At 42.0% G+C, this 24,743-nt stretch overlaps 1 protein-coding gene across 2 annotated transcripts in view; it reads right to left on the bottom strand.

The window, feature by feature from the left end:
- The window catches only part of acap3a (ArfGAP with coiled-coil, ankyrin repeat and PH domains 3a), a 71,345-nt gene that overhangs the window by 41,593 nt on the left and 5,009 nt on the right, over positions 1-24,743 (bottom strand). For both annotated transcript variants that reach the window (XM_085145237.1, XM_085145236.1), the window contains exon 2: positions 1,947-2,004. In XM_085145237.1, coding sequence (XP_085001363.1) covers positions 1,947-2,004 — 58 coding nt within the window. The remainder of the gene's footprint in view (positions 1-1,946; positions 2,005-24,743) is intronic.

Consider the following 24,743-nt stretch of genomic DNA (forward strand, 5'->3'; position numbering starts at 1 on the left):
GATAGGCTTCTTTGGCACACTAGGTGGGCTTCTCCAAATGTTTGGAGAGAGTTTGGTTTTTTAAAGGGAAAAAAAGATGATTTTATACTTCTGCAAATGTGCAAACTGAGATATTTCTGCTAAAAATATAGTTGAGATGCTCTCATTTAGCAGATGTTTTTTTATCTGGTGTCTTTAGAGAAAGCAGATAGCTGAAGACATGTCAGTCAAGTCGTGGTTGGTGCTCTCAAATTTAAATTTCTATTGGCTTAAAGTGTAACTGATATTTTGTATCGGCAGTGTCCAACATAACAGGCCAGTAGCTCACTTGCTTCAAGCTAATAGTTTTAGATTACAACCTGCTGGATTGTTCCATAATAACAGCATGACTAAAATTTAAATTTGACATTATTAATCATAATCTGCAAAATATTTAGAAACAAAAGCTTTACACCAAATCTGTGACTCTCAATTTGATTGCTGTCGATGACTGGTTACCCTGAAAAGTCAAACATGTACTGAACTATAAGGTGTGGGAACAGTTAAAATACCAGTTTTATTTCAATTTATAAAAAACATATTGGGTGATAAATGAAACCAAAGATTTATAAAAAAAAATACAAATTCAGCCCTGCTGCAGTAAGAAGGAGAGAGCTGCATGCACGGCTGTGTAACTCTGTGGATGGCAGCAGTGTAAAAGATTGCTTTGCTTCACTTTTAAACTATCCAAACACGCAGTTCTGATAGTTCAGATTTTAACATAAATATTAACAAAATATTGACTTTTTAGTATAAAAATTCTCCTTGTAAGAAAAAAAGAGAAAAACAGAAAATAACTTTTTTAATCTTCCTAAATATATGACTGGCATCATTTAGGGGTCTGATTACAAGAGCTCAGCACAGCCTTTTTATGTTTATTAAAGGCGATCGTGGCTCAAAGAGTTGGCAGTTCGTCTTGTAACCGGAAGGTTGCCGGTTCGAGCCCCGGCTTGGACAGTCTTGGTCGTTGTGTCCCTGGGCAAGACACTTCACCTACCGCCTACTGGTGATGGCCAGAGGAGCCGATGGCGCGATATCTGTCAGTCTGCCCCAGGACAGCTGTGGCTACAACTGTAGCTTGGCTCCACCAGTGTGTGTATGAATAGTGGAATTGTACAGCACTTTGAGGGCCCCGAAAAGCGCTATATAAATGCAATCCATTATTATTATTATTACCATATCTATATATATATAAAATAAACTGTCTTTACAAAGTCTTTCAGAAAAATCTGGAATAGAGATTTCTAATTTAAGAGTTTCAGATCACCTTTTTGATTGAATTTTAAGGAAAAAAAATCACAATCTTTACCAAAGCTCAGGTAAAGGGACTAAACATTACCATAAAAAAGCTTCATATCATACTGTAAGACTGGACGATTTAGCTGAAAAAAATGTTGCAAGTGAACGTTTAGTATCAGCAATCTTACAGCTTGCCACACGTGTCACTTAACCCCATGACCTCATTATGTTTGCTTTTCTAAATAAAAACCCACACACACCAAAAAACGTTGGTGCCCCTAAGCTTCATAAAACCGGACTGGCTTCTTTAAGGCGGCAGGTCTTTTGCCTTCAGGTGTGCTCGGGGCTGAGTTTCTGTTTCATTTATTCTGAACACATTTTTGAAAAAGCTATTGAAACTTGGCCTGGTTTCTGTTTACTGCTTATAGAGCAAGAAAAACAAAGCAAGTACTGACAGCGTGGACTGGGAAAACTGAAAACATTATAGAACGCTTACTTTGTTTATCCAATATTGTTTTCAGTCTTTCATTCGCAATAACTTCTTTATGGAAAGAAACAAAGGAAAGACACCAATAGAAGTAAAAAGAAAGCCCACAGACATAAATATTAAGACAATTTGCACTACTTTTTTTCACATCTTACAGCATCATCTTTGTATGTTAACTAGTTAACTAGAAGAAGCGTCTTACCTTATCTAGTTTTGCCTCGATCTCCACCACCTCTGTTTCTACCTCATCAATATTCGCCCTGAAAAATAAAAGCAAGAAAAATCCATTATTACACGTGTGGTAATGTGTAACAAATTGAATTATGTTAACTCATTGGAAAACAGTTGATCTGCAATAGTCTTATGATTCCCCACATTCCCAGAAATGAAACAGAGTTTTGCGGAGCCAGGCGAGACTCCGGGTGTGTTTTTAATGAGCGAGACGCCATCCTGGGAGCAGCTCGGCTCTGTCAAAACAAAGTGATAGACATGGTCTCTCCGCAGCGAGGGGGAACATAGCTGTCTGGCTCATCACACAACCCCCAGTCCACCTACTCACTGTCAACACTGAAACCGCACCCAGCCGCATCTGGAGCTCTCCTCTCCACCCTTGAGAGACGTGTGATTTACACCCAGAGGCAGCATGACACAGGCCTTATGAACACCACTCTGAGGCTCCTCCGCATGCTGAGGTCATGTCAGAGTATGTGCGCTGCGAGCACGTCTACGTTCACCGCCCTGATGTGCCGCTCTTCTGTTACGGTATGTGCTTCCTGTTGCTGATGGTTTAAATATGATCTACAGCCAGCTTCTTCATGTAGTCACATCTTCCAATTTTTAGCGTGAACCCCAGGGATGGAAATGTTGGTCAGTCGGTCAGACTGGATCTCTTGTTCCAGGCAACACAAATATCCAAGCAGCTGTACAGTTATCTAGGAGGCCCAAAGCACACACTGTTAAAACTTGGCTTTTCCGCCAAATACCAGCAGAACTAATTACACCCAAATTCTGTGTTTGCTGATGGCTGAGCACAGCTGATTTGTCCTGTTTCTGATTTCAAAGCTGGTAGAACTGGCTCATCCAGTGCTAGTGTGCAATTTGGAAGTGCTGTGTGTTGAAGTTTTCCTTCACTGTTGGACTTGTTGGATGCCTGGTTGCTCAAATTAACCACCTTTACAAGCACATGTGCATTACTGCCCACTCCTAAAGACTCAAAATCGTTTGTTGCTTTAATGCACGTTGAGCCAAAATGAAAAAAGTGAGTGATCTTTTGGATTTATCCAGTGGAGGTAAAACGCACAAGATAAGCATACAAGTCAAACTACCATTAGCATCAGTCTACCCAAGCGCAAGCATGTCCGCCCGTCAGAAATCTAATGTGTTCATAGTTGATGTGAATATCTACAGACTTAGAGGGAGAGGAGTAAACAACAGGTGTTGTTTGCATGACAAAATTTTGTATCGCAAGGTCGAGATGGAAGGCAGGAGGTGTCAGAGCGAGGGAAAAGAAGAAAGATGTCTGACAATTCACACTTTTTTCACACACAGGACTCCTTTTCCAAATTTTATATCAATGTTGTATTACGAATCGCACAGCAGCTCCATCAGATTGCAGTCGTGGCTGGCAGAATACACATCTCCGACTCATTTCTTCCTCTCTGGCCACTGGTGGATTAATCCGCTTGGACAAGCTCATGGGACGGAGGATGGCACATGTTCTCCAACCCCCACGGCTTCCACTCCCTTAATATGGAACCGAGAGGATTGGGGGAGAGAAATGCTCCAGAGAGGAAATGTCTGTCAAAAGCTCTAACTCGTGCAGAATGGAAACATGCATTACCTAAATAATCAATACCATATTATTCCACATGTGGACACGTGCTGTTGTAAGCTCAACTGATCTCCTGCTGAACGGCTCCGAGCCCAACCACGCCCAGGGATTATCTGCCAGTGAGCGAAATTGTTTTCATTGCTGATGTCATTTTAGAAGCTGCTCTTTTTAAATAATGTGATAGTGCAGCGCTTAGCAGGCTCTCGCTTTTCAAAAGGCTAGTTCTCCTCATGTATTCATGGCTCCAGCAGTTCTTGGGACTGATTTTAATGTCGTGTTTTATTTGCAAATGTCCACAGAAGAGTTTTTTTTGTAATAATAATTGACTACTTGTGAGTTATTAAGAAACGAGATAAGGTTAAAAATAGATAGCAGCAGTTCTAGCAGACTTGCTGCCCTAAAAAAAGTAGTTAACTTCTCAGGGTGTTTGGTGAGGTGGATCGTGAGGTGTACTGTATTTTGGGCCATGTCTGCTGCGGTAAAGCAACAGATGAACCTGAAGGAGAAGCTTTTGATTTACCAATCCATCATGTTGTAACCCTCAACTATGGTCATGTGCTCTCAGAAGTAACCAATCTCATTATTTTGGAGTAACCAAAACAATGAGGCTGTTGTGAGAAAGGGTGCTTGTGGGAAATGTGATTATGTACTCATGATTTCATCTTTTCATTGTAGGTAGAGAGGATTAGAAAGCTATGCTTAAACTTGGGTGATTTTGTTTAGAGTGCTGAAGTGGGGAAGACTGCAGGCAGGACAGTTGAAGGGGGGGTTAAATGGGCGGGACACCAAACCCATAAGACTGTGTTGACTTCCGGTTGTGAGCCAGACCTCGCTAGATGTAGCGGAGGTAGGCTAGTTAGCTAGGTCTCCGGATCCATCTGTATTTTATTTATTTTAAGCGCAAATAAAGACGTCTGATTTTGGAAGTAAAAGTTTCCGCCTGATCGCTACCATCACTGTAAATATAAGGGTCGCTGTTTCTTCGAGTCTAAAGGAATCCTAATCAGGGGAAGACCAGAGCTTGCTGAAAAGATTGTGTTTCATTTTGTCCAAGATTCAAGATTGATGAAGGATGGTTGGATGGATATTCAGATGATCCTTCACGTGGTGAGAGTAGAAGCTGTGGTTATCAAGGTCGACCACTGGGCTTAGGCCAACCCTTCAAACCAGCTTATTTTTCATTATGGCTTTATCTGCCACTCATTATTTAAATCCACACATTAACTGATTATTGGATAAAATACAGAAAAATACTGGGAAAAAAAATGCCTATCATGAGATTTACAATGGGACATCTGAACTGTTTGATGAGATAAACCAAAGAAGATTTACTTCTGCTCAATTTAAGTTTTCTTCTTCTCTTCACGACATACAAGGTGAGTTCAGGATCAAAAATGGGTCGGAAAATTAAAAACAACGTGCCTTTTTTTTTATATCCTACTGCTGTCACTAGTTCTGTGTCTACAGTTTAAAACTAAATGTCAAAACTGAAAATTAAAAGCTGAAAATACCTTCTGCTGGCTCACCTGCAGTACCATGATAGTCCCCACACTTTTAGAAATCACAGGTTAGTCAATGTAATGTTTGTAGGTTTTGTCTAATAAATAAAAATCTGTGATGTTTAGCCCTGCCTGACGGGGGGTCAACTTAGGCCAGGCTTTCAAAACGCTGGCAAAAACCCTGATCATGGAAAATGAAAACCTCAGAATGTTTGGCATGATAACAAATGACTGAAACTAACCAAGTGTTTCAGTTCCAGTCTGTTGGGCAAAGTGGAAAAATCCTCTCAAAACATTGTGTACACAAACACAAAAGATGCCACAAACATTAAACCTCAGTTACGCTGGTCTAACAACACCATAATGTGAACAATGTGTGTCTTGCAGTGATGGACGAGTTCCGGGTACAGCGTGGTGACACCCCAGCTAGCCGTCCCAGATGTGCAGACACCGGATCGCAAGACAGCTGCTCCCTCCAGGCTGTATCCCCCCCACTTCCCTTTTTTTCTCAATGCACACGCCTCCTATAATACATGCAGATGGAGCCTCGGGCCTGTAGCCACGGTAACCGTCTCTTAAGTGAGCCGCAGAAGTCCCTGATGTGCTTGTGAGCTGACCCTCATTCACACCAAGAGGAGCGGGGAAGCCCAATAGTCCCTTACGCGACTCATTATAGGGCCGGAGCGACAAGAGACCACCTCCATTAAAACCTCATCGGGAGCCCATTAAACAGCAGTGCATCCAGATGTGGTTCACACAGACGCCACCAATCAACTCACGTAAACACGGCGCTCCTTAATGGCTGATTAAGACCCAACAGCAACACCCACAGTAGATTTAAAACACGCCGTCTAAATCATTCATCCGACATGAAGCCGCGTAGTTAAGCCGCGGTGTAAAAACATAATAAACACAGAGATTGTGCTGAGCAAGCTGCAGGTCTGATGGTTTCTGGCTGGTGGCGTGCTGACTGGGCATCCAGGGGAGAGGCTGAGGTGCCTTTTACTGGCGCAAAGTCACAGAACACCTCTGTTTCTCGTTAATTCGAGAACCACTGCACGTCTTAACCAGTTCCACCTGATGCTAAACGGAGATCTTTTGAAATGCTGGAAGGTAAATAAGTGTGATGTCCATGCTGGCCAGCCGTTTCGTGGTTTAAAGCATCTTCTCAGGGAAAATGTTTTAAGTTCAGACAGCAGCGGTGGAAATTTTTAGTCACATCCTTCACTTAAACCTTTAATATCAGGTTATTTTTGTGTCCACCTTTGGGTTCTGAGGTTAAGATGCCAGTTCAGCTGGTTTCTAACTGTCTCTTAGTCGTGTACCGAGGTTATTTGGAGCTTTTTATCTCAAGAACAGCTGCTGCAGCAGAAAATGACACCTTAAGAGCAGAGACCGTGATCCAAAACAGGAAAACAATAAGCTGAAATGCTAATGCAAGAGCTGCAGATTGAAGCGATAATTCTCTTTACAACAACCTTTCTCTCTAATCATATTCCACTGAAAACATTACATAAACATTACAGTGAAATAACATGTTTGTTACAAGTAAATGAAAGGAAACAGTCAGATTAGTAACATGTACATCACAATCATTCTAGACCTCAGCTGTCAAACGTGTGGTTTGGGGACCAGAACCAATCCACCAGACGTTCCAATTCAGCCCACTGAAAATTACAGGAAAGTTTAATTCGTAAAGATGGTGTGAATCCCTCACCAAAGGCAAAACAGACACACAGGACACCGAGCGAAACAACACAAACAGAACCTGTTTGAACAGGTGAGTTTTAAGCTGCTTTTTATGGGCTGTCACAGAGTCACGGGTGCAAAGGGAGAGTGGGAAGCTGTTCCGAAGTTTGGAAGTTACAATTTGGAAGTCCCAATCGCCCTCAGTTACACAGAATCACAGGAAGGCTCTTATCCAGGGATCCGAGAACCTGGTTTGGAGAAAAGTGGGAACCAAGATTTTAAACTGAAATCTACATCCAACAGGAAGCCAGTGCAAAAGTTTCAAAAATACGTGATATGTGATATGTAAAGATTTACAGCAGTTAGTCAGTTTACCTGTGATGATTGTTTACTGTTGCTATGACAATCGCAAAAGCAAAAACATCCATCAAAATGTCAGGAACGCCTGCCATCAAGCATTAAATGAACATCAGTGTGAATCCTGACTTACTGTTACAAGCCTGGACATTTAAACATTTAGACAACCTAATCCACAAATCACCACATCCCAACAGCTCCTCTCACGAGTGGTGGGTCGCCAGCAGGATGGACTCATTTGAAATGAGCCCTTCCAACCACCACGTCTCTCAGCTGGCTTAGAAACACCTATTTGCACTTGTAATATGAATAATATGCAGGATCTTAATCTGTCAAGTATTCAGTATAAAAAGTCCTCAAATAAATGTGAGAGAAAATGTATTTTTACAGGTTTGCAGTAACATAACAAAGGAATGGAGATGAAGGAATACCTTGAGCGTTAGTTAAAATGTATTGTTTTGGCTGCAGTGTGTGAAGCTGTGTGTGATGCTGATGAGCATTCATATCAGAGAGGGTTGTGTTTTGGAGGAAGACACTGAGGCAGAGCCACCTGGTGGTCTGGGCGGACAGCAAGCAGGTGGGATGCTAAAGAGACGGCAAACACTGGGTGCATGTAATGACCCCTAAAATTCAACCAGACCGACAAGCGTCTTCCAGCTGGGGCAAAACCTGCGACTAAACCTCCAGACAGCAAGCCCACTGGGAGGATGAATTAGCCACTGAGTGATGAAGCAGTGTCAGCACACAGCTGTGCAATAGACCCACTGTTATCTTTGAGTGATCATCAACAATCAGCACACTCTTCAGCATGTCCGCATCATCATTCAAACCCTAGTGAAGCGCGGAGGAAAGGTGGGGTCGGATGAAGGAGTGGAAACGAGGGACTGGAGACGGCACGGGCGTGTCTGTACGTCTGTCTGAGGGCTCGGTGATGGAGCACTTTCTGTCTGGAGAAACTACATTTTGTCACAATATTGATTGCTTTAGTGCCCTAATTGAGGCTGGACTGCATGGCTGAATGGTTGATTATTGGAGGAGGGAGGGTGAGTGTACTCAGCATACCCCCTTCAGCTACAATTTAGGTTATTTTTAGCTGCATGGCTCCTAATGCCCTCTGCCCTGCCCCCCTCTTGCTCTTCCAGACCACTCACTGCGTGAGCTAAAAGCAAGATCACGGAGTCACCCCTGGCTATGCCATGCTGACCATTAAATATAAATCTACACAGTCCATTTTCAGAGCTCTAACTCAAAAATAACTTCCCCTGAGAGATGACTGGCAGGACTTTCACTGTGGAAAGTCAAACGAACTGTGGATTTCTCCAAATACTGGAGCACTGAGTGTCCTCTACTGCAGCCTTTCTAAAAACCAAAAACACTGAAGCTAGAGATAATAAGATGTTCTGTTCTGCAAATGATAGCTTTTCCTTTTTAAAATGGATTTTTTTTATCTGATGTTATTTCAGATTTCAAAGACTGCTTTGCAAAAATAATGCATTAGTTGAAGGCGGTGATGGCCTGAAGATGGTCAGACACCAGGTTTTTTGGTGTCAGTTTCTAGTATTTAATTTGTATTTTATCTCTATTTAGCAGATCTAAATCTGTGCAATGCATCAATACAGTCGCTTCAAACTAAGATGACAAAAACCAGGTGGTATTCATAAGGGCTCGCAACAGAAGGTACCTCCATATGTTTGATTTAGCAGATGTTTCGCATCGGATGCCCTTCCCATCCCAAAGGGATGTGTCTACTCTCATAATAAAACCTTATAATAAGGATCTTTCGCTTGTTTGGCCATATTACCAAGAGTCAAAGTTGTAAAATGGAAGTCCACAAACTAATCAGTGATGTCATGGTGATCATTTGTTTACAATTACTGAACTAAACTGACAAGTACACATGCATGACCACAGGCACAGTTCTGTCTGAACATTTTGTCCTTCTCATGAATCACCATGTTGGAAGAATGCTACATTTTTTCCCGTGATATGTTATTTGAGTTGGGACTATTATTGATGTGTGACACATAAAGCTGAGGAATAGAAGCAGCCAATGAGGCAGTCGGGGTAAGCAAGCGACCTACAACTACAACCAATGATGCATTCACCAACCAAAACCCTGTGACCTCCATAGAGATTTTTATATTAATACAGTTGGTGTCACATTTATTTAATCTTTTACCAAGACTTGTGCTTTTCTACGCTCTGCAGTAACCCAATCATTTACAGTGCAGAGGGAGTTCAGATGTTTGCAGTAAAAACCCTTCCCAACATATGTTCAAAGCCCTGACTATTGTTTCATAAGCCTTGCCTTTATTTTCCACTCGAAAGCTTAGATGTGTCACTCATACTTAAACTGAACGGCTTTCTGTTCTCCGACAGCTCAGCTCAAATTTCTGCCACAGACTGTGCTGACTGCGTCGCCGCATTAAACCCCCAAACCCTCTTCAGGAACACACATCTGTGCTAATGGCTTCGCAAAAGTGACGTGTCTGCTGCAGCGATAATGACTCATTTATGCTTCAATTGCAGCATCGCTGAAAGTAGAGATTTAGTTGCATGTACTGGGTGTGTGGGCTGTCACTGGGTTAACGTGGATGTATCCAGAGCACGTTCAGGGCATACTCTGCAAGTGAAGGGAAGCGTTCACCCCCACCACCAAATATCTGTTTGTAGCCAAATAGCTGAGTGGCAACCATTCACCAACTCTGGCAGACAGACTGCCCTCCAAGCCCACCCACTCATCTAGTGGGTTAATACAGAGACCACCAAACGATTTCGAGTCTCTGATCTTTGCCTCTGTGTATGGAAACTCACTGGTGTCAAGTTCAGGGCACAGACCATTAAAATGCAATTAATCAATAAAACAATAATAACAAATGGACTATGTTAGTCGGCTCAAGATCAAAACTGATATCCGATCCAAATATTGAATCCCCAGATTCAGTGCATGTTCTTTTATTAATTATATTGAGTTTCATTCTTTGAAAAATTTGTTTCTACTCTTCACTGTCAAAAAATATGTTAACAGTGGGCGTTGGAATTAAGAATGTTGGCGTTTCTTTCGTTAAAAAGACCAGAATAATCATTTGACATTGTTGACATTAAGCAGATTTTAATTTAGTGAGTGTGAGCTACTACTTTTGTTTTATTCTATTATTTCACTGCTGTAAAAGCCAAATTCCTCTGCAGGTATCACATTTTTAAGTTCTGAAGGTGGAGATAAGTACTTTGTTTCAGGGGACACCTGAACTAACAGATCCAGCAGGATAAGCTTCAGGATGCTGGTTATTTGGGATCGCAGGGGCTCAATGAAGCCCAAAGAAAGGCAGACTGAGTTAAAGCTGCTCTGTGAGTGTCAGAGCCTCTCATATGATCGTCTATCATCCGTTCCTCCCTTATGACTTCACTGTAAAGAATTCACCAGAGCCAAAACTCTGATAAGATGTCAGGAACTTATCGCACTGTATGCATGTGGAGCCCAGCTGAGCTCACTGCTAATAGGCCGCCATCAGATCTCCGCTGAGACCACTGAGAGACGTCTGGCCCAGAAACAAAGGCCAGGAGAAGCAAAAGAGAAAGGTGAAGAGATAGGGAGGATATCTGGACTGCACACGACCTCTCCAAAACCAACACCTGATGTTTTTTCTAGCCAAGTGGGATAGAGTCTGGCTGCGTGTTAAGCGCTCCACCTCAGATGACCAGTCTGCCTGCTGTGGCTGAACTTTTGCTCGTCTGCTCCCTCCACCATCACCACCACTTCCTCCTCCTTTTCCTCTGTCTCTGCCAGACCCATGCCAGCTCTCCCTCATTCGTGCTTGCGTTGGCTGTGTGATACTCCTCCGAACACCACAGACCACAGCACATAAATCCTGAGGGAAGCAGCACGAAGCTTGAAGCTTCTCCTCAGAAAGAGATGGAAAGGCACTGCAAAAAATATTCAGCGTAGAAAGAAACTAAAGAAGATTCAAACAGAAGCATTAACGACTTTTTGAACGCCAACAGTAATACCACAGGGACTCATTTATACTAGTAGTTGCATTTTCTTTTTTAATATAAGACCATCTCACTGTCAGAAACTATAAATATTCACTGTTTCTTTAAGATTTTTTTTTAATTCTGAAATGGCAATTACATCTTCATTCGGTCCCTCTGACTCCACAGGAAAAACCACAGGTAATTAAAAAAGTTCACAAAAAAGCAAATTCAACTTTTATTGCTGGCTTTTAATCCAGCTGTGGTTAGAGACGGCCATCCATCATAATTTACTCTCCAAGTCTTGGTGAGCGATCTGGTCTACAGTGACGATATAAAAGATAGATGATGTTGCCACATCCACGCAGTCTAATGGTCTGACACCTCGGAACACATACACACTTTTTCTTTTAAAACATACAACTTAATACCACTTTACCCGACTTACGTGATATCTATTCACTTCTATCTGCAAGCCTGCCAACATATGTGGACTATCTGCAAATCTGTATTAAAACTGTCTATTTTACAATGTTACATTTTTTTAAAAAGTGACAAATATTATGTAAAACCATAAAACTGAGGTGTTAGTGTTTATGTGTTTTTCCCATATCTATTTGTATTCAGTGTGTTAGCTCCTCCGCTCTTTATTTTTGGTGAAATCTGATTTAAATCATCCTCTCTTTAGTATCATAATGGTTATTTTCAGACTTCAAAAATGTCTCTACAAGGCCTTAGAAGGTTTCATACAACTTTTACACTTCTGACAGTGACTAAACTGGCTTCATCTGCCAAATTACTGGAAAAACAAGACTGCAAGAACAAAAACGCCAACACATAAGCCAATCAAACTTTGCAAGCTGTGCATGACAGATTCTGATTTTTTATGCTCTCTCTCTCTTCCGTTAGTCTGTTATGTCCTGCTGGACCTTGAAGAATGCGTGCATATTTTCAGAGCTTCCCTTGGTGAGAGACTTGAGCTCTGATGCTGTCCATCGGCCAGCTGATCACAGGCAGCAAAGCGACAACGCAAACAGGCAGGGAAACACAGAGCAGGGGATAAAATCCCCACATAATCTGAGCAGATGAATCCCATCTTCTCAATGCTGCACGACAACAGAGAGACTCTTCAGCAGAAACATTCAAATCAAGCAACACTCCTGCAGCCAAGTGTTGCATTTATATCCTGCCAAAATGAAGGATGAAAATCAGTATGTTTCCCATAACAAAGCATGAGATAAAATAAAATTAGAGGACTAGTTTGGTGTTTTAGGATTTTTTTTTTCCTGCTGGTCTTGCCAAGCTTTAGATTTTTTTTAAAGCCTAGTCGTTTTGAAAGCTGTGTCTTTCCTTTGTTCCCTGGTTTCTCCTCTTTTTTTAACACCCTCAAGTTTCTCTTTACACACTCCAGTCACTGCATACAATTATAACCATCTACCAATGTAACCTGGCCCTCCAAAGCCTGATTAAGTGGACAGGTCTGCACATATACATGCTAGTTTGACCATAAAAGAATTATTTCGCCGTCTTAGCTACTGCTTCATCACTTCACCTCCTCTACCTGCAAAGACAGTAAAGTGAGACTTTATAGAACAGAAACTATACAGTTTTATCTTTAAATTCTATCATTTCAATTCCACTACTGTATAAATAAAACCAAAGCCTTTTTATTGCAGCTCAAGAGGTAGAGCAGGTTATCTACTAATCGGAAGGTTGCTGGTTCAATCCCTGGCTGCTCCAGTCTGCATGCTTTGGGCAAGACACTAAACCCTGAATTGCTCCCAATGTGCTCATCGCAGTGTGAATGTTAGATAGAAAGCACTTAGGCTGAAAAAAAATAAAATAAAAAAAATTATATATATATATATATATATATATACATATATATATATATATATATATATATATATATATATATACATATATATATATATATACATATATATACATATATATATAATTTTTTTTATTTTATTTTTCAAGCCAACAGATGTTAAGATATTTCAGTGGACCAGCTGTTAACCAATTACACTTCCAGTCTAACTATATAACAGGCAATTTTTTTTAACATTTGAATGTAACACTTGCTCAGAAAGAGCTGCACCTTATTCACACTTAAGAGTAAGCACTGACTGCCAAACCCCGACCCCGCCGTGACCTCTGAGCAGCTGCCCTCAGCCCTCTTCTGCAGCACAGAGGGACTCAAAGACAAGAGCAGGGCTCGTCTGCCAAAGAAACGGGAACGTCACGGCATATCTCCTCCGTTTGCTTCACAGCTGCGCAGAAAAAACAGCTGAGGTAGCCTTTCCCGCTCTTTCTGAAATCCCGCTCGCTCAAATTCGTAACCGTCTGCTTGAACACATCCGCGAGGACGCCGTGCCGACACACTCCTAACAAAGACATCTACGCATTTTGGACTAAAGGAAAAAAACATGTTAAAGGCAGTCAGAATAATTACCACATGATAAAAGGCTCTTTCATGTACAAAATATGCAAATATGTCAAGTACAGCTGCCTCTCTCATTGAAGTCATCCTCTGAGATTCTTCTAATAAGGAAAATAACGTTTCCATTTATAACTCGTCTGGCTCGCGGATTTGCGCCAGAGAGAAATGGCAAAACATCTGGATTATCTAATTTTAGCTTCTTCTCAGACAGATTAATGTTAGGGTGCACAAACCTGAGTTATTAGCTGGATTTCAGAGCTGAGGACTTGCATAAAGAGTGTGTGAAAGCACAGCCCCGAAATCCACAATTATAACCCTGAAAGTCTCTCTCCTGTTACATCGGAGTTGGATCCGTGATGGTTTTCTTTCCCGTGTCAGCTTTTCCACTAATATTTCAAAGCTTTAACTGCAGGTCAGCTTTGGAACAGACGTCTCCTGCACAATATCTCCTTTCATTCTGCAGTCAGACAGCTGGATGGATTTCAGCACTGAAGACAGTCAGGAGAGAGTGTCTAAAAGCAACATCACATCTCCATCATACGTCTGACTGTGGATCTCTCGCTTTTGCCTTTACGAAAAGCATCTTTTCAGAGACTCCTGATCTATTTGGATAACCTGAAGGGAAGCAGTCAGATACCACGTGTGTTCACTGCTGAGTAAGCTCCGATTATTTCCAAATACATGAGCAATAAGGAGGCTCTTGAACCTACCAGCGGCTCCAGAATCAATTTCACTGATCAAGGCTTGGGCTTGTATATAAAGCTGATGACGGTACAAGAAAGTGAAGCCAAACTAAGCCCAGTGTTTCTCTCAAACAGGCTGGACGAGTGTATTTTGTGACTCATTTTAACATTTCTTTCACCTGGCTTTTATTCTGAAATTTGATGGCTAACAAACTAGATCCAGAGTTTTTATAGTTTGGCATTTTTAAATAAGTATAGTTTTACTGTTAGTTTTAGTCTCCTCAATTAATATTAATATATAACTAAAATATTTTATGATATCTAATAACCCCCGGCTAGCTCCAGCTCTTCCTATCTCATGTTTCCCCACAAACTGGCTGGACACGTAGCTAATGTGGTGCTCATGAATGTCATTGGGTTGCTGTCCAGAAAGTCTATCGCCCTGCAAACGGCGCTTCTCTAACGCTGACAGCGGTTCTTGTTCTGTGCGCTAGACCGCCGCCCAAAACAGAACCTTCAGCAGGTGAAGAGCAGCTCAGAGAGACTTCAGAAGTGAACTAGGACTACTTCCTGCAGTTGCAAGTTACTTGCTGTGGGAGCTGTGCATTAAACCTACACAACTGGCAAAAAGCAATGCCAGCATTTATACTTACGTACGTATTGCTCTACACTTTTGCAGGCAAAACATTTGTTGGCAGTGGAAAGTGTCTGCCCCACCCAATATCAAACAAATCCACTTAAAAAAAATCAAAGATGTTTATAACTATAGAAAGTCGTTCAATTTAGCTGAAAGAAAAGAACAAAAAAAATAATATAAATATTATACTATAAGGTGCTTAATAAAGGATAAACCATCTGTATCATTTTCAAACCACATGAAGAAAATACAAAAGAAATGTATAAACCACCATAAAAACTAAAATTAGTCTTTACACACTGTACGACACATCACACCTTTAAGGCTCTTAAAAACCTCTGGAGCTTTGAGGTTAGAAACCCATTAGCTTCCTAATAATATCCCTAGTCTTTAGGGATATTATCTGAAGGCACTAAAGCATATAAACACAACAACAGACTCAGACAGGAAGAGAAGATGAGGTCCATCGACAAATATAACCACCAATTTCAGCGTCCGGTATTTACAGTCGATTTGGAAGCAGACATGTTTCGAACTTCCCGCTGACAGCGCTGTTCTTGGAGAAGGGAGACAATGAACGGGAACGGAGCCAGCGAGTCCCGCGTGACCTTGACTTGTTGCAGGTCGGTGGTGAAGCTATTCTAGGGATTTCATAAACAATACGCTCCCACTTTGCTCGTAATACGTGAGCGCACAACAATGCAGGTTTCACTCTCAGCGCTGTAACGGATAAAACACGAGTGTGAGAGCAAAACCACCGCTGCGCGCCGACGACTGGCGCAGTGTGATGCAACAGCCTGCAAACACACTTCAGCAAATGTCACAAAGAAATTAACACACCGCATTATCTTTCTGTTCTTCTGACGCTGTGGTCTAGTGATCCCAAAATGGAAAAAAAATTAAATGTGAACAGTTAATTATGCATTCATAAGGATGAAACTACAGGACAGAAGGAAGCTGTAATAACCTTAAAATATTTAGCCTCCAGTTTTTAGCTTAATCTGGCAATTGCAACGCTACAGTCTACCTTTCATGAAAGTTCACACACATGGCCATATTCAAACTATAAAGATTTCGGTCTCTGGTTAAATATCACCATCACTTTAAAATCCCATGTAGAACACACATCACAAAAATTGAAGACATGCATGGGATTTTAGCTGCTCACCACAGTGGAGCATCTGCATATGTAGCATCCTCCCCTGCCACACCAACCCTCGCCATGTCCTCCTTCATTACATCCGTGAATCTTTTCTGTGTTTTTCCTCTTTTCTTCCTCCCTGGCAGTTCTAAATCCAACTTCCTTTGCTCAGTATATCCACCATCCGCCCTCTGCACATGTCTGCCTCTTGTCGTTTGGTAGTGCCACTATCTCCAAACTGAATATCATCATAGCAGGTCTCAATAGCATCTTGTAAACCTTCTCTTTCACTCTTCTTGCTATCCTTCTGTCACAAAGTAAAACAATCCATAATTTTGTCTGGGATTGATTCTGCTTATCAAACTGAAGCAACAGCAGAATCTCCACGCCTAAGTGCGTACCAGGCAACTCTTTATCCACTCAGCACTTCTTTAAAGTTCAAGAAAAGCTTCTGCAGAAAGATGCATTTTTAACTTAATATACTGCTTCATTTAAATTAATTAATAACTGTGCCAATTGAGGTTTCAATATCGACCAAAATACTCATAATCATTGGTGATGGAAAAAAGTGCTGTTTTTTCCAACCAGCTGGAAACCTGGTTGGAAATGGTCGGTTTAATTCTAGACTGAACTGCTGGAAGCACTCTGATCAGCTGCTAAATCAACTGACTTCTTCTTTGAATGGATGCCAACATCATTTCAGTTTCTTCACCTGAAACCTTGTTGCGATGAAGATTAAGTGGACTGCAGGTTTAAAAGTGTCACTGCACAATTAGAAAAAAGTGGCTGCAATTAGCTTATTAACAAGCTAATTGCTTGTTAAAAAGTTTAGCCACCATGCACAATGCAGCGCCTGCTCCATACATCCCCCTTCTGCTCGGCGGGTGGGAAGGGGGTCATACAATTAGGCCACCACAGCCCAAGGGGGAAATGGCAACAGTCACGTAGGGGGAAATGTGACACAGATTAACCCTTTCAGTAGAACTCCACCCCTATTTCAGGAGCTGGCCTACAAGTTCTTCCTGTGCATCATAAAGGGGAAATGGACAGCCTCGGATTGAGTGTTTATTATTACATAGGAGGCAAGAGGATATGTGTGACGTCACAAGAGTATTGTACAACCGTCTGGGAAGGAGGGACAGGCCAAAAAAAGGTCAGGATACGTGAGGTCTGGGATGGCGGCGTAGGTTTATACTAACTCAGGGTGGTCCGAGATGACTGCAACACACAAAAATGTCAATGAAGATATTTGGGATGCAGGAGACTAAAGAAAGTCAACACACACACACACGCACACACACACACACACTGAGAGGCCTGAGTTGTGAGAACCGTCCTGGACAATGTTCCATTGAAGGGAGGAAGACAATAAAGCCTACAGACGTGCTGCTTCTCTCAGCCTTTTTCTAGGCAGCATACCAGGCTGTCGGAGTAAAATACCAGCACAGAATAGCTCACAGAAAGCCAAACCTACAGTGCAACACCCTGACATTTTGGTGAAATAGCTGAAATCCCCCTAGTGAAAATCCCTACACAGGCGTGATGTGTCCGGCTGTGACAGGGCTGAGCTGGGAGTCTTCCCGGCATTTTTGTGGGTTAAACATGCAGCTTGGCTTCCACTAGAAAGACATACCAGACGTGTGAAGCATTCAGCTCCTTCCTGTCTAGAAGCTTGAGAGATGGTGCTTACAGAAACAGCAGCTTCGATACGGCTTATGCTCACATCCTTTTCAGGCTGCACAGACTTTAACTGGGCTGTCTGATGTCTTAGTTTTAATCCAGAAATCCACAAAAAAAAGAATCAGCTTATTGACAGACAGTCAAAGATAACAGGAGAGCTGTCACTTCCTGCGAGGTTTCCCCCAGGTGTTTCCTATGCACCGTGTCAGCAACATGCCCCTTACGTCACTCTGGACCCTCTTAACCTAACCCTGCCCATGAACCTGAAAGTTGAGGTGACCGTCAGAGGTGACTTAACCAGACCATGACACTGCCAGCAAGGAAGCATAGACAAAGGCAGGCAGGGTACAGGGTTTGTTCTGCTATTCAGATGTGAAAAAGTCACACAGACCCGCAATCCAACAGCAATTCAGCGAAGTGCTGCGTGGTGGGACAGCTGTCTGCGCTCAGTTAACAATGCAGAAACAAGGCACTGAAAACAGCCCCCCGGAGAATCGCAGCATTGCCAGCTCTGCCAGCTCTGCCAGACTCAGAGCGACGAAAGAAAAGAGCAGAATTACACAGTTTTGTGAGAAAACGGGGAGAAAAAAATGAAGCCGAGTCACGGCTCATTGGCCTCTTCGGCAAACTCAACTCTGCGAGGAGAGCCGCAAACAATCATGGAAAACAGTGAGAAAACAATGAAAAATGAGTAAAGTGGAATGCAAAATACTGACTGCGCTGTTGGTTTAGCAAAGGTCAGTGAAATAATGTGATACAGTTGGTGGTTTAGTGACTGGAGATTAGGTGGGTAATACAACAAATTCTGCAACAGAGTCAGGTTAGTAGGTCGTCTGACGCCAGTAAATGTGACAGGAGTCAGAGAAAAAGCACAACTTTTAAACATTTCTACATTTTTCTTCATTATTAAAGCTAAACCAGTGATAGCGGTCAGTACATTAATGCCGATGGCAGGAAAACAGAGACCATGATTAGAGATGAGCTGAAAAGAAAAGATTGAGTATTAAAGTCAATTTGCATCTGCAAGCTGCTTTGCAACCCACCACTGCCCCAGCTCCTATTTCATGATATATGTGATTTAGGCTACGTCTACACTAATCTGGTCATCTAAAAACGCTCCGCATCCACACTATCATTTTCAATTGTTTCCGAACAGTTGTTCATCCACACTGAAACGACTGAAAACGCTTGCGTTGCTGTATTGCACATGCGTGAAACGTAAGACGATTCGACCTGCCTCATTTCTGTCTGCCGTTTATTTACATTCCAGCTCTTTGAAACTTTGTTTTTTAAATGGACTAACAATGAGGTGGAGTGTTGCTGCAAGTGAGAATTAAAGAATTTGAAGATATATCATTATAAACTACAAATCCTCACTTTAAGGATTTGACAGTGTGTTTCTTCAGTCACAGCAGTTTTGCTGGAGTGCAAAAAGGAAAACTCTGTCTTCTCCTTTTGCTCCTCGGTGGACTTTTAAGTTTTATTACTGCTGGAAGATATTTAAGAGATTTACGTTGTGAATCAGAGCTAGGTGTCATAACCGAAGACTCAGCAACATCCTCACACACATCGTCTCCCCAGCGTTTTGCCCTTTATGCTCAACCTGCTTTCAATATTTCAGCAAGCTGACGCACTTCCTGAACCGTCCCCAGACCCTGTTCTGGTCCAGGCGTGACCAGAAGTCTACCCCCGCACACATGGGAAGGCAAGGGAGGACGGAAAGGGAAGAAAAGGGGAGAGTATGAGGCAGGGAGTGAGAGGGATGGAGTAAATCAAAAACAGATGCTTGTACACGTGTGATTCAGCATTGCAAATCTGAGCCGAGTCGAAGCCCAGCGAATTCCTCCTGCATCTACTTTTCACACTGTCGGGGTAACGGCTTCGTATTTTCGTTGGATGTGCAGTCACTTTTCATTCCTCGGGTAGCGACAAACAGCCACAGCTGCACTGTGAAATTCCCACTACAGTCGATAACATTATCCTATGTAGCTGTGAGCTGATGTTCACACACCTGGAAGCCACCCAGCCAGGGAGGCTTTCCATGCAGCCCGGTCATCAGGGGAGCCATTATAGAGACATGACATTAAACAGAGAAAGCTCTCCAGTCACATCTTTCTATCTGTCCTATTAAACCTCAGTTAAAATCTCTGTGAAGCTTATTTTATGTGTAAAGAATTCAGTGATAAAAAATCCCTAATATGGGTTATCATGTCTGCTTTCTGTGAGTCTGCTGACAAATGACGCAGAGCCATAAGCTCACAGCCAATCCCAGAGGACAGCTCCTCACATGCAGCTGCTTTCCACTGGAGGGCAAGTTTTTAAAAAAATAGCATATCAAAAACACAGCTGACGCACGACAGGCCACAAGATCGAAGCAGGTCAGCCACCGCACGCTGAGGACATTAGGTATTTCTGATTGTCTGTCATTAAGAGATCAATTTTGGATGGCAAAGCAGATTTTTATCATCCAAACTTTTGTCATTTTTCTGTATTGCCCAATCATGAGCGAAGGCATTAAAAAAAAAAAGAATACCAAGAAAAAAATCCATGATGTAAAATATTTTTATACTTTTTACACCCCGTTTCAGTAAAACTGACACAGCATTTCATAAAAAGATCAATCATGGTCAAACATGGTGGTGGCAGTGTAATGTCTGGGGTTGCTTTGCTGCGTGAGGATCTGAACAACTCGTCATAATTGATGGAACCAGAAAATCCTGAAGGAGAATGTCGGGACATCCATTGGTCCAAGTTCACCTCTGAATGGCTCGATACAAAATCAAGGTTTTTAGTGGCCCAATCACTGCAAAGTTCAGAAGGAAATTAGATTCAAATGCTTTGCCGCAACTTAAACAAGTTGTTTCTGCTTAAAAACCCTCAAATGTCACAAGACTAAACAATTCTGCAAAGAACACTCGGCCAAAATTTCTCAACAGTGTTGTGAAAAACTCTTTGCCAGTTATCGCAAACACTTGATTACAGTTCTTGCTGCCAAGGGTGACACAACCAGTAATTAGGATTGGGGGGCAATTAGTTTTTAACACAGGGCCAGGTAGGTTTGGATAGCTACCTGGTTTTTAAATGATGGAATCATCATTTAAAAACTCGGGAAAACTGCTGTAAATTGTTCAATAAGTGTAAAATCTTCTGGTTTGTGCAAACAGAACCATCACATTCAAAAGTGCTTTATCTGATTTAAACGAATCACTGGAAAGCAAAACAACCTTATTGCAGACTTTGTGTATTCAAATCAAAGTGGCTGTTTAGCATTCATTAAACTAATTTTCCAGCTGCTAAGTGAACTCCAGAAACATTTCTCCTTTTGCTACTTTTCTCCTCCACAAAGCCCCAGAAACTGTTTTTTCTTTTTAAATCTAATTAAGTCTTTCCATTTAAAATTGCTCAATCCATGAACCCCAGCAAAGTTGATCTAAAAATGTGAGCTGTTGTCCACATTTTAAACAAACTGAATCGTCCTTTCTCAAGATTTTTACTTTTCAGTCTGTCCAGTTCTTTCTTTATTTTTTAAATATATTGTTGGGGCAGAAAAACTGGAAGAAAGACCAGTGGGATTATATACAGCAAATAGCCTCTACATTTCTCTTATGGCATATAGGTCACCTTCTCAACCTGGTAAGCTAAACCAGCACCCAGCTAGTTGGTTTTAAATACATTTGATTTCTGAGCACATCTTAGAAAACAGCTTAAACTGGCTGCTTAGCTTAAAGTTTGGTAACAGTTAACCAGATCCAGTTATTACAAAAGGTCCACAAAGTTTAGCATTTCAGCATTTAATTAGGACATATTTAATTTCCTTAATTTGTCCAGATGCTGCCATGTAGGAACTTCATTTAGCTGTCGCGTAACTGCTATTTCTTGAACTGAGCAGATGTCGAACTTTGAATAACCCAAAATAAGACAACCCACTAACTGGCAATAGTTGTGTTAAGCTGTGAGCTTCCAAGTTGAAATTAAATGGATTTGGTTTGTTTCTTCTGACAAAAGCGGCATGTTTTTATGCTAACTGGCTGCTAGGCACATTTTCATACTTTGAGCTTAAACAGACACCCAAAAGTGATGCTAATCCTCTCATCTTACTCCTGGACAGAAAGCAAACGAGACCATTAATTCCTTTAATGTGAAGTGAAAGCAACAAAAAAAGAGAGAAAGAGACAGATGAGGAAAGAGAGGAAGAAAAAGCCACACCGCTGTCCTCACAAATTACGCCGGCCTGTGCTGCAGTACATCCGACAGCTGGAATTCACAGTGTGATTAATCCAACAGGAACGTTATCCAGATTATTTATATTAACTCAAAGTTATAGTCCATTTCAAACAGCGCTGAGTCACACTGAAGCCCAGGAAGAGCTGAAGGTGAGTAGATGAAACTAGTGCATATTTCTCTATTGCTAGTGACACAGGTTACATAAGTTTAATTTTTTTGGATGTTTCCCGTCATGTTTTTTCCTCTTTGCCAACAGTTGAACAAACACATGATCCGGACTGTCTCTGGGCAAATTGGATCCCTTCTCCTGCATATTAAGGGAAAAGTGGATTTTCTCTTGAAAATTGTACGAGACATCTGATATCTGCAGGCATAAAGAATTAGCATCAGATGTTCGCCGCCCATTACCATAATCCAATCTGTTGGGAAAAACAAATGCCAAGTTGTGAGAGGTTCTGTTGACCCACACTGTGAAGTAAGACCAAAGGCTTGGATTATCAGCTTTAAAAGCTGCTCAGTGTCTGTGTGATACTGTGCTTACTGGCCCAGCTCTTGTTTTCCATCTCTCCTGGCCCGCATTAGTCATTGCTTTTGCCACGGGTTGCGCAAGGAATACTAATCTCAATTTACTACAACTCATCCATCATTTAGTTGCCACAGTGCTGATTCAATGTCTGCGGCGCAGCACGGTCAACCTGTGGAAACACCGGGCGGCTGATCTGATAGCGAATCGAGAGGAACTGAGCAGCTGTGAGGTCGAGCTATTAGATTTCATTGCACTTGATAAACTGTCCGTGCTCTTGGTCTCTCCTGGCCGTGCAAGCGGCTCCGGGCCTTTGTAATCTCTCGGGACGTCCGTCAGAAGCAGATCAGCACAGCACTCGGTATGCGGCGCCCTGCTTTTCACGGCTCTTTGTGTGCACAGTGTGTGAAACGTCTTGCTTTTCATTAAAATGAAATGAGGGGGACAGACGAGCGGCCTCCTTCGACACAAAAGGCACAAAAGGGGTGACATCATCTCTGCATCACAAATAGGTTTCACCAGGGATTCATTTCCATTTACACAAATCATCAATTAACTTTGAGGATTTAGACGCAGAAATAGTCTAACCTAGATATGCGAGAGGGGTTGGCAACCTTTACTATCAAAGGAGAATTTGGGCCACATTGTAGCCAAAAAATAAGAATCAAAAACCAGAATCAAACGCATATTTATCCTTTTTAATAAATACTATTGAGGTCTGCACCATCAGGTGGCTTTGACGCGCAATTCAGTTGGTGAAATATTCACTTTCTCCTTTGACTCAATGTGTGACAAGCAAGAGGCAGGTCTGACTGCGAAACCACACCCTCAGTGTCACCAGCTAATAGGCAGGTGATTGACAAATTACCCTCCTCTCTTTCTTTCCTTACTAAATATAAAGTCTTGAGCAGTCAGTCAAGTTCAAAAGAGACCCATTCAGCTGCTGTGTGACCTTTTCTTTTTCACGGGTCGTCATTAGCTGCCTGACAGCGACACATCCAATCACAGAGTAACAGAGCATCCCTCCGGCTTATCCACCACGGCACCAACACTGCGTCAAGTTCAAGGACTGTGTGCTCGTATTTGGCTTATCTCCACCTCTCACAGTAACACTGCTATCCAACTCCCAGTGTGAGAAGGCATCATCAGTTTTAATTTGCCCATCTTTATATTCATTGAATGGTCTGAACTGGTGAAAGAGACCTAACATGAAGAGACATCCATCTGAGCTTTAAATTTAAGACCAAAGCTTTTAATACCACAAGGAAAACAAAATCAAGCGCCCTCTGTAATAATAAAACAACTTTGAGCTTTTCTTCAATAAAGCAAAAAAGGTGATCTCAGGTCACCGGCAAGCACTGCAAAAGCAGTCCGTCTCCTGAGCTCTGTCTTACAGATGTGTTTATCTGCTGCTTTTGTGTTTGCAGAGACATATTTCTCCTTTAATAATCCACCTTCCTGCGGCTGCTCTCCTGATGCTTTGGAGCGTGCAAGAGCTCTTCATCTGGTCTCATTTTAAAAAGATAAAAGCCTCTCCAGCTAATAGCGCTGCACATTCTCAACAGGAGGGCAGCAACGATGCAATTATAAAGCCATATTTCCCTGTGTATCATCAGATCTGTTTTATGATGACACCATTTGGATATTAAGCCTGCAGGTGCGTCACCTCGATGTTGAGTTTTTGAGCGGGCAAAATGTGGGGCAATCCCTGATTAAGACACGCATCCAACCTACTGCTCTGCGCTGACTTAATCCACTGTCATTTTCATTACCTGCAACACGCAGAGCTGCTGCCCTTAACAAGACGGTGAAAAAAGCTGAAAGCAAACATCACTGAGCTGTGAATCAAGCGCATAGGCTTGAAATTAGAACAGCAGAACCAACTTACATTAATGCCGGGGAAGCTGGCAGAAAAGGATCTAATGTACGACTCTCACAGGGAAGTCATTAAACTGAACTTCATGTTTCCACATGAGCATAAATATACAATATGATACACGAGAGACGACGTAAATTAATAATAAACTAAGGTTTTGTTAGGAAATGGAACTGACGGGGAGCAGGTGGTTATCAGCGAAGTGTTTTTGGGTTTTTTTTTCCTTTTACAATTATGGCGCGTTCCCCACCCTCGATTGGCCGGGAGTCACCATTCTGGGAGGAGCACTCTTGGCTGAGCAGAAAGGCCACTGACACAGATTCAAGATGGAAGGAGGTCAGTCGGAAATAGAGCAGAAGCAACAAGACCATGCCGGAGAAAACCCTTCCAGCAGCTGGAGACGTAGAAACACAAGCTTGCAAAACACAAAGATGATCCGTC

This window comes from Neolamprologus multifasciatus, chromosome 20 (assembly GCF_963576455.1).
Source record: "Neolamprologus multifasciatus chromosome 20, fNeoMul1.2, whole genome shotgun sequence".
In the NCBI taxonomy this organism is placed as follows: domain Eukaryota; kingdom Metazoa; phylum Chordata; class Actinopteri; order Cichliformes; family Cichlidae; genus Neolamprologus; species Neolamprologus multifasciatus.